Genomic DNA, 13,723 nt, shown 5'->3' on the forward strand with positions numbered 1-13,723 from the left:
GATGGGACCAAGTGATCTCAAAGGTGCCCTTTCTGGCTCTAAAATTCTACGCTTTCATAAGTCGAAACAGTCCTGGACTGCAAAAACAGTTTGGCTCTACAGAAGGCTTCTTTGTGATGGTATATGATATGCCCGGATTTTAACAGCGCCAAAAGTTACAGCCTCTTGTGTTTACAAAGGGCTGTGAACTCCTAATGCTTATATTTTAATACTGAAGAATTCCACTGGAATAAGATGAGAAAAATCTGCCTTTACCACATGCTAAGCCTTTTTAAAATCTATACAATCAAATCTCTGTCAAATCAGAAAGAAAAAGACAAAAATGTTATCCTAGCAGTAACAAAAGTCCCTTTCTCGAGTTACTAGAGAGAGACGGTCCTTTGTAGTAATTATCCTGCTCCAATTCATCAGAAATAAAGTAATCAACACATTTATCACAAAAAAATTTCCTGAGCCACTGAAAGGCAATTATAAAAAAGCCAACTGTGTCACCCAGAGCGCCATGGCAACCAGCATCACCAGGGCATGAAAAAGTAGTTGTTTAGTCACTAGAATCTAAGCCGATTGGCAGTTTGGCTTGCTAAGCAACACTATAAAAATAGCAGCACGGCGACCCATTATCGGGAGGTCTGACTTCGCATGGCTTTGACTCTGGTCCCAGAAGGAACTCTCCCAGGTTTGTATACTGACCCCACCCCCCCAAACTCCCAGTCAAAGCCTCATTAATCATTTGTTCAACAAATATTTATAGAAGCTTATTGTCTATCAGGCACACCATTCCCAACATGTGTACTTATTTGGTTGCTGAGTGAAATAAAATCTCTCAAAGAGGTTCAGAAAGAGTGGTTTTGTGATGAGTGGGGCAGGGATTTGCTTGCAGCCAGCTCAGATAGAACCAGCAGCTGATAGCCCATGGATAGAGAGAAATAAAAAAGTAAATACTGCATAAAATAATCTCCATTCTAATGGCCATGCTCCTGTGTCCTCAAGAAAAGATTAAGTTATATTTGGGATCCTTTGTTCAGGAAGGCGGAGATGGGTATAAAACATTTTAGAAATATCAGCACCCAAAATGGGTAAAAGATACACTTTTAGCATTGGGAGGAAACAAATGCCATTAGACAAATACCTCACTCTGCCCAGTTCTCCGTTTTGCTGGAAGAAAAGCAGTATTCTGATCATGGCTTTGTCGGCGCTCAAATATAGGCACTGGCTCCCTCTCCGCCTTTTTCTAGCTCAAGCTCCTGCATCAGCTGGCGTGCCCTTTCCCATCACAATTGCTTATCAGAGTCCCTCTCTTTTCACTTCCTCAGAGAAGTTTTCCCAGATCCTTCCAGGGTTATTCCTCCCTTTGCCCTTCCCTCACTGATGTTGTCTGGATGCCTTCGCAGCATTTCCACCAGGGCCCTTCCTCTTTTCACGCTCTTGGAGGGCAGGGTCCTTCCCATATTTATATCCACATCCATCTGCCAGAGCCCTGGTAGCCTGGCACCTGGTGAATGTTACTGCATTCAGTTGCCCAGATGACCTTGGCAGTCAACAGAGGTTGATGGAGGGTTGGTGGGCGGAGGTGACATTTTCCCTCAGGGATGTTAAAAGGCCCAGGAACCTTGCATGACACCCACACTGGCCCTCTTTCCAGAAGCCTTTGCAGGTCTGCTCCCTTCCCCTGGAGAGCTCTTCCTCTGGTCCACTCCTCACCTCCCTGTAGGACTCAGCTTAGATATCACTTGAGCAGGGGGAGTCTATCCACAGGACCAGGTCAAGGCCCCAATTATGTGCTCTCATAGATCCCCGCACTTTTTCTTCAAATCACTTGTCACCATGTGTGATTATTTTTTGGCTAGTGTGTATCTCCCTACTTGACTGCAAGCACCAGAAGGGCAGCAGGCTTGACATAGAATAAAGTCATATGGGAAAGGAAGGGAGGGAGGGAGGGAGGGAGGGAGGGAGAGACGGGGGAAAGAAGCAGGGAGGAAGGGAAAAAATGAATTGAGAAATGTCTTAATTTGGAAAGGAACAGACAGCAGGAAATAAAAAGAGAACTTAGTTGTTATTGAAGGTCCAGGGCCCCAAATGTGGGCCCAGAGGTAAACCAGTTTAACAGAGGACTAGGCAAATCCAGAGACCCCCTCCTCTGAGACATCCAAATGCTTTTAAGTGAGTCAGAAATACAACTAAATGCATATGCTTGTTAAAAAATGGAATTGAGGTGAGGTACTATATTCTTCAAATAAAAGAGGACTCACAGAAGATGATAAAAAGAGAAAATGGAATTTAACTATAGCCTGTGGGATTTAGATTAGATAAAAAGATAGTCTGACAATAAAGGCTGTTATACCCTGGAAAAGATAAATAAATCTAAAAAAAACCGTGAATTAGATTTTCTCTCAAGTTTTTCAATGTTCCTTCCTGCTTAGATTTTATTGTTACCAGGTATTTCTTTTGCCAGGCTGAGAAAAAAAATGATAGATCAATATTACAATAATCATAATGAGCCCTGGCTGGTGGCCTGCCAACCAAAGGGTCGCTGGTTCGATTCCCAGTCAGGGCACATGCTCGGGTTGCCACCAGGTCTCCAGTAGGGGGCATGCAAGAGGCAACCACACATTGATGTTTCTCTCCCTCTCTTACTCCCTCCCTTCCCCTCTCTCTAAAAATAAATAAATAAAATCTTTTAAAAAATAATAATGAAAAATTTAAAGAAATATAAACTAACAATTTTAGTACCTTGTGTAATTAGTTATTTTTTCTTGTTTCCTTTTTTCTTCCTCCCTGTACATGATGGACCAGGCTTTGTTTACTGTTTGCTCTAATTACTGTTTAGAAGGTAAGCATTTCATTCTAAGTATTAATTATTATTTAGCAACATTTAACACACTTTAAAGCACATTACATCTAGTTATACGAGTGAACTGTAACTTGGAGTGAAAATAACTGGAAGACAACAAATGCAGCACTCAAGTTTTGGCAGCTTTTTAAAGAATTAAGCGAGACAATTACTCCTGATAAAATAGCTCATGCAAGAATTTGAAGTGATAATGCAAAACACCAACTTTCCACCATATTATTCCTCAATGAAAATGTTACTGAGCACTTACTGGCTGTGTGGATGGACTTTTGGCAACAGAACACGTGCAGCAAGACCAAAGATGGAAGTGGCTACCTTTCATGTCCACGATGGCTGCTCAGTGTCCCTCTTGTTCACAGATGCATCCCCAAGGCCTACCCCAGGGCCTGGCCCAATGCAGGAATTCGATAAATATTTACTAAATAAATGAATGAGCAAAGGCCGAGTATGAAAATGGCAATAGGCTGCCTTACATAATTTTACATGGCTATGCTATTCTACAGATAGAGTGACCCAACAGTATGTGGGTTATGCTGCCTTTTGTTTAGGAAGATGGTGTTACTAACCCAGCAGAGCTAAGTTGTTTTGCTGAGTTAAACAGCAGAGTTGGGGTGTCCAGGGGTCTTAAGACTTCAAAACAAAGATTTATTCCTTCTCCCTTGTGTCTATACCACAATGGTTTCTTCTAAAAACAATAAAACAAAAGAGTGGTAAACTTAGAAATTAAGTTCAATAAATCTCTAGGGCTCCATTTTGTAAATTAGTCTTCCTAAATTATACAACTCCACCCCAAGGAGACTATAGTAAAAATAATAACATCGTATAAAAAATCATTCTTGGAATTAGAATGAGATATTTGATTTGTGGAAGAAGATAAGACCATTTTCCCTTTATCTTCTTTTAAAGAACTTGAGTAAGGCTGCCATTATGTGCAATACATTTTTTAAAAGATTTAATTTTTTATTTTTTAGAGAGAAGGTAAGGAAGGGAAAGAAATATCAATGTCAGAGAGAAACATCTATGTGAGAAACACTGATTGGTTGCCTGCAGCACACACCCCAATGGGGGACTGAACCCACAACCTAGGCACGTGCACTGACCAGGAATTGAACCAGCAGCCTTTCACTTTGCATGATGATGCCAACCAACTGACCCACACCAGTCGGGATGCAATATATTTTTAGCATGACAAAAATATTGAGTTATTATTCCAGGATAGTGGGATGATTATCTTCAGGTTGTTTTCATACATTTTCTACTATCCTATATTTTTCATTTTTTTATAATAAATATGTAGTGTAGAAATATAAACTTCAGTAAAAATTTTTATAAAAGCAAACAACCTAAGCATAGTCACTCTCTTCATGTTCTCAGTGTATTTTAATATTTCTATTACAGCACTTTTGTTTTAGTAATTTATATATAGGCCTGTCTTATCCATACACTTATATGCTAAGATATGACTTGTGAATCGCACTGTGGTTTGAGGTGGGGAGGTGGGGCGTGGAAGCTGAGTCCAGCCCACCTTCTAGCTTTACAAAGTGGACAACTCTTCTCCCATTAGGCTGTAGACTCTTCGGGAGCAGGGATTGTATCTCATACACCCAACTCTTAGTACACTGCTTTGACCATGAAGAGGGCTAGATCATTGTTATAATAAACAGATGTGGCTAAAGAGACAAAGAAACAATATATGAGACACTTGTCTTCTAATATTTAAAATTTGACTTTGTCCTGCTGCATGGTCCCAAATGATGGGGCTGGAGATAATTAATGATTCATTTACTAGAGCTCTGGAGCCCTATTATATTAAAGTTTAAGTCCTTTATTATTCATTCAACAAAAATTTATCGAAAACTCACTATGTGTCATATTCATTGTTAGTATGCTACAGATACAGAGACAGGTAAGACAGTCTTTGCCATCCAGCTGTCATTGTATATTGGCAACACAGATAAACAAATATGGATAATAGAGCCTGTTAGTTTAAAAATGGAGCTAAGGAACAAATAAGTTGGCCAAAACTGGGATTAACACAAGAAGCTTCACAGAGGAGGTAGCCCGTATGCCAAGTGTCAGAGGAGGAACTGGAGTAGGGGTCAGTCAAGCAATGCATATTCCTGACAAAGAGTAAAGGGACGAAGGCAAGAAACAGCACCGTGTGGCCATGGGTTGAATGTTGCTGGAGCACATTCTGATCTGAGGCAGGAAGTGGTGACTGATTAGGCCAGAGGGATGGGCAGAGAGCAGATGCCGAGGGCACAGCTTAGACTTCATCGTAGGTGGTAGAGAGTGCAGAAGCGTTTAAAGCAGGGGATGACATCACCAGAGCTTATTTTAGCGGCAGTGGAGAGGGCAAATTTGAGGGAGACAAAATTTGGAAGGAGCAAAATTTCTTAGGAGTCATTTGCAGAAATGACTAATAGATTTCTTTATATTTAATAATCACAGCTAACTTTTATTTAGCATTAATTAAATAAAAGTTACTAAATAAGTGCTATAATGCAACATTGTCTTACTATTTCAAACAACCCTATAAATAAATACTATTGTTATCCTTATTAACACAACAGACAAACATTTAAATAACTTGCCCAAGGCTAGGATGCAACTTGGACAGTTTGGTACCAAGGCTCATGCTCTTAAATCACTATCCCACTTGTTTAATTTCTGTCTCTTGCATTAGAATAAAAGCTCCATGCAGACAGGGATTATACTGGTGGTGTTTTCCACTGTGCCTAACCTAAGTGAAAGAAATAGTGAACTGAATTATGTATAGATACAACAAATATTTTGGATGCAGTATTAGCAAATTTTTTTTCAGACTTTGGTGACTATCATGGACTAAATGTCTGTAAGTCATATGTTGCTCCTCTTCAAATTTGAACGTTCAAGTCCTAAGCCCCACTGCAACCTGTAAAGAAGTAATTAAGGTTAAATGAGATCCTAAGTGTGAGGCCCTAACCAACAGTTAGATGTCCGTATAAGAGGAGCAGGAGAAACCAGACTGTCTGTCTGTCTGTCTCTTTCTCTCTCCCTCCCCCTCCCTCTCTCTCTGCCTCTTTTTCTCTCCATGCATACACCCAGGAAAAGTCATGTGAGGACTAGTGAGAAGGTGGCCTTCTACAAGCCAGGAGGAGGTTTTCACCAAAAAGCAAATCAGCTGGAACCTTGATCTTGGACTTCTAGCCTACAGAATTGTGAACAAATAAATTTCTGTTGTTAAGCCCTCAGTGTATGGTGGTTTGTTATGGTGGCTGGAGCAGACTAAGATGAAGGTGGTGGTGAAGGAGAGGGTTTTGGCCTGCAAGACTAGAGGGGCCAGTAACTGGGGTAAAGCACCCAGCAGGATGAGGAGAGATTGGTTATGGTCAATGGAACAAACAACATTAATTTTTCTGAACTCAGGGTTTACCTCACTCAACACAGAAATATGGAAGTCCGCTATTTAAAACCATTTGTTCAATAAATGTTTATTCATCCCCTAGCCAAGGTGGCCCCCATGCTTATCCTGAGAATACAAAGTAAATAAGATTCATTCTCTGCCTTCAAGAAGTTTACCATCCATTGGGGAGAAGTATTGTTTCCTTCTGTAAAGCTACATGCCAGCTAGAAAGACTGCTTTCCTTTCCTCCTAAAGGCCTGGGAAATATCAGAAGTATAGAGGTAAAATTCCATATGGGCAAGAGCTTTGGAGTCACATGAACTGTATTTGAATATGGGCCTCAGAATATACTAGCTGAGTGATGATCACAGGCAGTTTTAGGGTTCTCACTTGCAACCACAGAGTTAAGATCAGAGAACAAAAGGTAGGTAGAAATGTTTTGTGAAGTGCAGTATATATGTTAGCAATTACTATCATTATAAAGCCAACATTTCTAACCTGCAGAAACTAGAGGTGAATCAGCCACTGGCAGCAAGTCAGAGGTGAAAGGCCAGCTTGTAGGTGGCAGGAGTTCTGAGATGGGAGGGGGAGTAAGACTGGGGTAGTGTCACTTCCTGCCAAGATGGAGGCGTAGGTAGGCACACTGTGCCTCTTCGCACAACCACAATTTAACGGACAACAACAATTTAAAAACAAAAAACAACCAGAACTGACAGAAAATTGAACTGTATGGAAGTCCGACAACCAAGAAGATAAAGAAGACACATTCATTCAGATTGGTAGGAGGGACGGAGAAGGGCAGCCGGGCAGAGAGGACTTGCAGCAAGGCGGCGGCTGGCGCACCCAGCGAGGTGGTGGATTGTGGATTGGGGTGGGCAAAGCTGCAGCTGGCCTGAGAGGCTGCAGCTGGTGGACCAGGAGACAGACCTCCCAACCCAGGGCTCCAGCATGGGGAAATAAAGCCTCAAACCACTGATTGAAAACACCTGTGGGGGTTGAGGCGGAAGCAGGAGAGACTCCCAGCCTCACAGGAGAGGTCGTTGGAGAGATCCACAGGGGCCTAGAATGTGCACAAGCCCACCCACTCGGGAACCAGCACCAGAAGGGCCCAATTTGAATGTGGGTAGCAGAGGGAGTGACTGAAAACCAGCAGAGAGTGGAGCAAGCACTGTTGCTCCATCGGACCCTCCCCCACATACACCATCACAGCACAGCAACCAGCGTTACCCTGCCCTGGTGAACACCTAAGGCTCCGCCCTTTATGTAAGAGGCACACCAAGACAAAAAGAAAACAAACAAACAAAAAAGGCCCAAATGAAAGAACAGATCAAAGCTCCAGAAAAAAATACAGCTAAGCGACGAAGAGATAGCTAACCTATCAGATGCACAGTTCAAAACACTGGTAATCAGGAAGCTCATAGAATTGGTTGAATTTGGTCACAAATTAGATGAAAAAATGAAGGCTATGCTAAGAGAAACAAAGGAAAATGCACAGGGAACCAATAGTGATGAGAAGGAAACTAGAACTCACATCAACAGTGTGGACCAGAAGGAAGAAACATCCAACCAGAAAAGAATGAAGAAACAAGAATTCAAAAAAAAATGAGGAGAGGCTTAGGAACCTCTTGGATATCTTTAAACGTTCCAACATTCGAATCATAGAGGTACCAGAAGGAGAAGAGGAAGAGCAAAAAATTGAAAACTTATTTGAACAAATAATGAAGGAGAACTTCTCTCATCTGGCAAAGGAAATAGACTTCTAGGAAGTCCAGGAAGCTCAGAGAGATCCAAAGAAGCTGGACCCAAGGAGGAACACACCAAGGCACATCATAATTACATTACTCAAGATGAAACAGAAGGAGAGAATCTTAGAAGCAGCAAGAGAAAAGGAATCAGTTACCTACAAAGGAGTTCCCATAAGACTATCAGCTGATTTCTCAAAAGAGACCTTACAGGCAAGAAGGGGCTGGAAAGAAGTATGCCAAGTCATGAAAGGCAAGGACCTACATCCAAGATTGCTCTATCCAGCAAAGCTTTCATTTAGAATGGAAGGGCAGATAAAGTGCTTCTCAGATAAGGTCAAGTTAAAGGAGTTCATCATCACCAAGCCCTTATTATATGAAATGTTAAAGGGATTTATCTAAGAAAAAGAAGATACAAAATATGAACAGTAAAAAGGACAGCAAACTCACAGTTATTAACAACCACACCTAAAATAAAAACAAAAGCAAACTAAGCAAACTAGAACAGGAACAGAACCACAGAACTGGAGATCACATGGAGGGTTATCAACAGGGGAGTGGGAGGGGGAAAAAGGGAGGAAAGGTACAGAGAATAAGTAGCATAAATGGTAGATAGAAAATAGACAGGGGGAGGGTAAGAATAGTATAGGAAATGTAGAATCCAAAGAATTTATATGTATGACCCATGGACATGAACTAGAGGGGGGAATGTGAGAGGGAGGGGGTGTGCAGGATGGAGTGAAGGGGGGGAATGGGACAAATATAATAGCATAATCAATGAAATATACTTAAAAAAATAAAGTCTAAGTTAAAAAAAAGACTGGGGTAGTGTGACATAGAATAGACTCTGGGGTCTTATGGACCTACTTCAAATTACAATTAAGTCAGTCGTTAGCTATGCAAAAATGAGGAAGTCAAGTAATTGATCTGCACTTTAGTTTCTTCATCTGTAAAATGGAGTTAATAATATCTACCCTGGAGGGTTGTTCTGAGTATGTAAAGGGCTTGGCAGAGTGGTCCCTCAATTAATGGTAACTGTTGCTACTCTTAGAATATTATCACCTGCCTCTCCTACCTCCTAAGGGGTTAGTGTAGGTAGTGAACTAGCTCAAGATGCCAAGAAGTAAGGGAAATGGAAAGGCTTTTATGACTTACTTAAAAGGTTATTTTTAAAGGTGAAAAAAAAAAGAGTAGTCCAACACACCTTTTCTCTCCTAACTACGGTGCAAACATAAGTGTCAGAAATGACCACTGTATTCTATAGCTTAGAGCCACAGGACACCCACCATGATAATTATTCCTGGTATTTATTCTATCCTAAGTAAATCTACCAACCAGTGTGAGTAAGGGCCTCCAAAGGCAATGCCTCTCAGACGTTAATGTACATGTGAGTCATTTGGGGGCTTAGTAACATGTAGACTTTTATTCCATGGATTTAGAGTGGGGCACAAATTCTGCCCTTCTTAAAGCTCCCAGGTGAGGCCCATGCTGCTGGTTGATGAACTACACTCTGAGGAGGGAGCAAGGCTCTGAAAGGACGTGGACATATATTCCTCGGCATGGTGTTCACCATAATGGCCTGCTTCTCTTTCATGATCTACTTAATTGTAAACTAATTACTAGAACCCTAACAAGCCTTTTTCAAGACCAGATTTAGAAATTCTGCAACCTGTTCTCATTTCAGATCACTATCGACATTTTTGAGTAGCCTGCTCTGTGCAAGGCACTATACAAGGCACTGGGGACACACAGGTTTGTAAGACAGAACTCCTGTTTCTGAAGACCGCCTCATTCTAACACTGTATGCCCTTGCAGACTGTCAACTTGCTGAGGACAGTCTTACTGTCTCCCCTGTTGACTCACACGATGTAGATGCTCAATAAATACTAAATGAATGAGTCAATGACTTCACAGGAGTGTCATTAAAAATGTCTTCTCACAGAACTATCTTAAATATCACATACAAGAGGTGGTTAAATTAAAACGAGGCTGATAAGATGGGTCCTAATACAATCTGCCTCATGTCCTTATGAAAAGATGAGATTAGAACATACAGAGAGAGACTCCAGGGCTAAGAACACAGAGAGAAGGCGGCCATCTGCAAGCCAAGCAATGAGGTCTCAGAGGAGACCAATCCTGCCGACACCTTGATCACAGACTACCAGCTTCCAGAACTGTGAGAAAATAAATTTCTGTTGTTTAAGCCACCCAGTGTGTGCTATTTTGTTACAGCACCCTTAACAAACTTATACAGATTTTCACAGCTTTCATGCTCAGATCCAAGACTCTCTTCTGTAAGGTACACAAAATGGAAGAATAATTCGAAGAGTAGATAGACGAACCTCAGAATGCTGTGGGAATGAGTTATATGAGAACCAAGGGGGGACAGACAGAAGGTGAGACAGCAGCCAAACTGAGCTAAAACAGCTGCAATACATATACATTTCCTCCCCTTCTCATAATACCAACACAGTCTAGGGCTATTCTCTCCAAATCTGAGACTAAAAGAAGCTTTTTGACTTTTTTCCCCTTGGTAGCAGAAGGAAAACCCCAGATATTTCTCTGAATGCAAAGAGCTAAAGGTTACCCATGATAATAAGGCAATGGGATTGAATTTTTGATAAACACAATAAAAAACATGGAAATGAGGTTCCTGCTAGTCACAGGGAAGCTACATTAGAAGCCTGATTCTAAAGTCAGGGAATTATTATTTTTTGTTTGGCTTAGTTTGTAATAAACAAGCCAACTCATATATATAGATGAGTGCCTCCTTCAGAACAGTCATTCTGGAAGGTCCTTCCCTTTTTCTAACCGTGTCACCATTCACAAATCATTTCTGGAATTGCTTTCAGAGTCTGTGACATAGTCTTCTGAACACTCTCAATGGTGACCCTTGGAGGTGGATTTAATTTTCAAAGACAACCAAGTGTCCTTCTGGGTCAACTCTGGTTAACTAGGGGGACCAAACTGTGGAATGCCAAGAGGACTGACCCTAAAAGTGCCCAGGCTGATGTTTCTTGAGTGAATTGTACTCAACCCCAGAAGTTAGTTTCCAAAGACAAACCCCAGACATGTAATGAGCATTATAACACGTAATGTTATAAGCATGACATCAAGGGGGCATGGTGACTGCTCTTGAAGTAAACACACAAGTTTTCTTTTCCAGGGGATATGCAAGTTGTCTAGTGGCTCTCTTTACCAGACCGTTTCCTTAGGCACAGATATAGCCTATCTCATAGGACTACCGTTCCCGCAAGTACAAGGACCTCACTGCCTTAGTCAACTTTTACTCTCCAACCTAGGTATTTGATGTGTGGAATGAATAGCTGATGAAAAATCAAATAGGTGTAGGAAGAATGTCTAAGGTGTTTGGGGCTTACTCTGTGTCATTCACATAACTAGGGCCTAGAGAGAAGAAGCTTGGGAGAAATTCCTACTCCTCGTAAGAAAGCCATTGTCAGCAGCTGGAGCTGTCCAGCAGTGGAGTGAGTTTGCACTGGAGACAGTGAGCTTCCAGCCCTGAGAGGGATTTAAAACAAAAGCTGCTTGTTATGGAAACCTGTAGAGGTTCCTCCTATAATGGTTGAGGACCTATACGCCGCGACCTCCAAGGACTATCTCCAAAGTCCATCCGGTACCATACTGGCAATTGGTAGGCCCGGAAAAAATACTGGAATGAAATGAGTAAGAAGTACATGGCATCTTGTGAGCCACGTCAAAGGGAAAGAAACTTGGAGCTCAGTCAACTGAAAGGAACGTAGGGAAAAGTGAAATGAAAAGAGCCAGGGAGTCACGAGATAAGGTCTATCTTGAGTTTTTGGTACCAATGGAGAATTGCTTTGGGTACCTGAAGTCTCACAAGTTTATGAAAGGGTAATACTTTTGCAGGGGGTAGGAGCTGAGGAAGGAGATAGACCACTGCTCACCCTTCTTAAACTCCTCCAGCACGGTGTCCAGCCGAGTATCGTTGAAGACGCAGTGCAGGGGCCGGTTGTAGAAGCGGGTGACGGTGAGGAGTGGAGTGCAGTCGTCAGGGTCCACGAAGGCCAGGTCCTTGACAAATAGAATGTCCACAATGTTGTGCCGCTGGTCGCCCTCGTACACGGGGATGCGAGTGTAGCCACTACGCAGGATCTCAGAGACCGTGGCGAAGTCCAGCACAGCATCCGAGCGTAGCATGAAGCAATCTCCGAGGGGGGTTAGCACCTCCTCCACCACCTTGGTGCGAAGCTCCAGAGCACCCTGGATGATGTTGAGCTCCTCCTTCACCAGGTCGTTGTAGGGGTCCGCGGCCCGCAGAGTCTCCAGCAGCTTTTCCCTTGTGTAGAAAGTGCTGATCTCCTGGCGCAGCGCCCAGTCTAGCAGGCGGCCCAGCGGGTAACACACGGGGAAAGCGGCCGCCATCAGGAGTCGGGTCAGGCACACGCTGTGTGAGGCGATGGCCAGCCCGTGCCGCGAACACACTGAATAGGGGCATATCTCCGCGCCCAGGAACACGGCACCCGTGCACACGAGCGCCGGCAGCCACGGGAAGTGAATCCCCGCCTCGCCGTAGTCTTCCCCCTGATCCCCGACGCCCGGCGGCAGCGAAGTATACAGCCAGCCGGCCAGGGCTGCGTTGGCTCCGGCTTGGCCCAGGAGCAGCGTGCAGAGCAGATGGGTTCCCCTGCCGCGCACCGCCTGCACGCGGCGAGCCTGCTCTTGCTCGGCGGCCGAGCCGCTGTTCCGCAGCACCCGTAACTCCACCGGGTCCAGCGAGAGCAGGCTCAGGCGCAAGCCGCTGAACAGGGCAGACAGGGCGAGCAGCAGGAGCGCCCCGAGCGCCCGCAGCCACGCGGGGGGCAGCAGGCCGGCGCCCAGGCCGTACATCCGCGGGCGGACGCGCAGCAGGAAGCCGCCGGCGGCGCCGTGGTGGTGCCAGGCGCGCCCGTCCCAGGCGCACAGCGAGAAGAGCTTCCCGCCACCGCCCGCACCGCTCCGCTCCGCCTCGCCCTTGCGCAGCTCCCGCACCCGCACCTGGACTAGAGCCGAGCCGGCCACGCCTCCGGGGCGCAGGGGCCCCAGGACCTCCACGTCCGACGCCCAGTCGCTCTGCTCGCGGCAACGCTGAGGCCCCGGCGGGCGCGTGGGCACTGCGCTGGGCGCCAAGCTGCTCCCACCCGGGGGCTCCTCGATAAACACGAGCCGTGGAGCCCAGTCTCCGGTGTCATTCTCCCCCGGGGAAAGGGTGGGCGCGGGCACCCGCACCGCGGGCGCCGAGAGCCCGGGTTGGAAATAGACGCGCAGGAGGAAACTGGTGCCTTCTGCTGCGCGTAGGGTGCCCCCCTCCAGGGACACGCGGCCTCCAGCGGTGTCCTCGGGCCTTAGGCCCAGCAGCCAGGCGGCGGCAGCGGGGGGCCGAGGGGACAGGGAGAAGAAGAGCAAGAGCACAGCGCCCCGGCTGCAGCAGTCCCGGAGTCTAACACCCACCGCAGCTGCCGCTGCCGCCATCCTGCACCCGGCGCGGCTGCACGTGATACTGCAGAAAGCTGAGCGAGAACTGGAGGGAGGAGGAGCCAGAGCCGGGAACCGGCCCCAGGCAGGTCACCACGTGTACACCCGTTGCGCTCGTGGGCCGGAGGCGGTGGGGGTTTATAGTCTGCCTGGGCTGGGGGTTCCCCGCAGGAGGCTGGAGATGGCCACGCAACAATACACTGTGCATAACCCTTCCGCACTTCGGCATATCTGAGTTACAGCCTGGAGAAA

General features: G+C 45.1%; 1 protein-coding gene across 4 annotated transcripts in view; it reads right to left on the reverse strand.

Annotated features, from left to right (window-relative positions):
* Positions 1-13,492, reverse strand: part of CNNM1 (cyclin and CBS domain divalent metal cation transport mediator 1) — a 52,298-nt gene extending 38,806 nt beyond the window's left edge. For all 4 annotated transcript variants that reach the window (XM_053923395.2, XM_045191621.3, XM_053923394.2 and 1 more), the window contains exon 1: positions 11,905-13,492. In XM_053923395.2, the coding sequence (XP_053779370.1) occupies positions 11,905-13,468 (1,564 nt within the window). In that variant the 5' untranslated portion in view covers positions 13,469-13,492. The remainder of the gene's footprint in view (positions 1-11,904) is intronic.
* Positions 13,493-13,723: the final 231 nt, after the last annotated feature.

This window comes from Desmodus rotundus, chromosome 4, assembly GCF_022682495.2.
Source record: "Desmodus rotundus isolate HL8 chromosome 4, HLdesRot8A.1, whole genome shotgun sequence".
Lineage (NCBI taxonomy): Eukaryota > Metazoa > Chordata > Mammalia > Chiroptera > Phyllostomidae > Desmodus > Desmodus rotundus.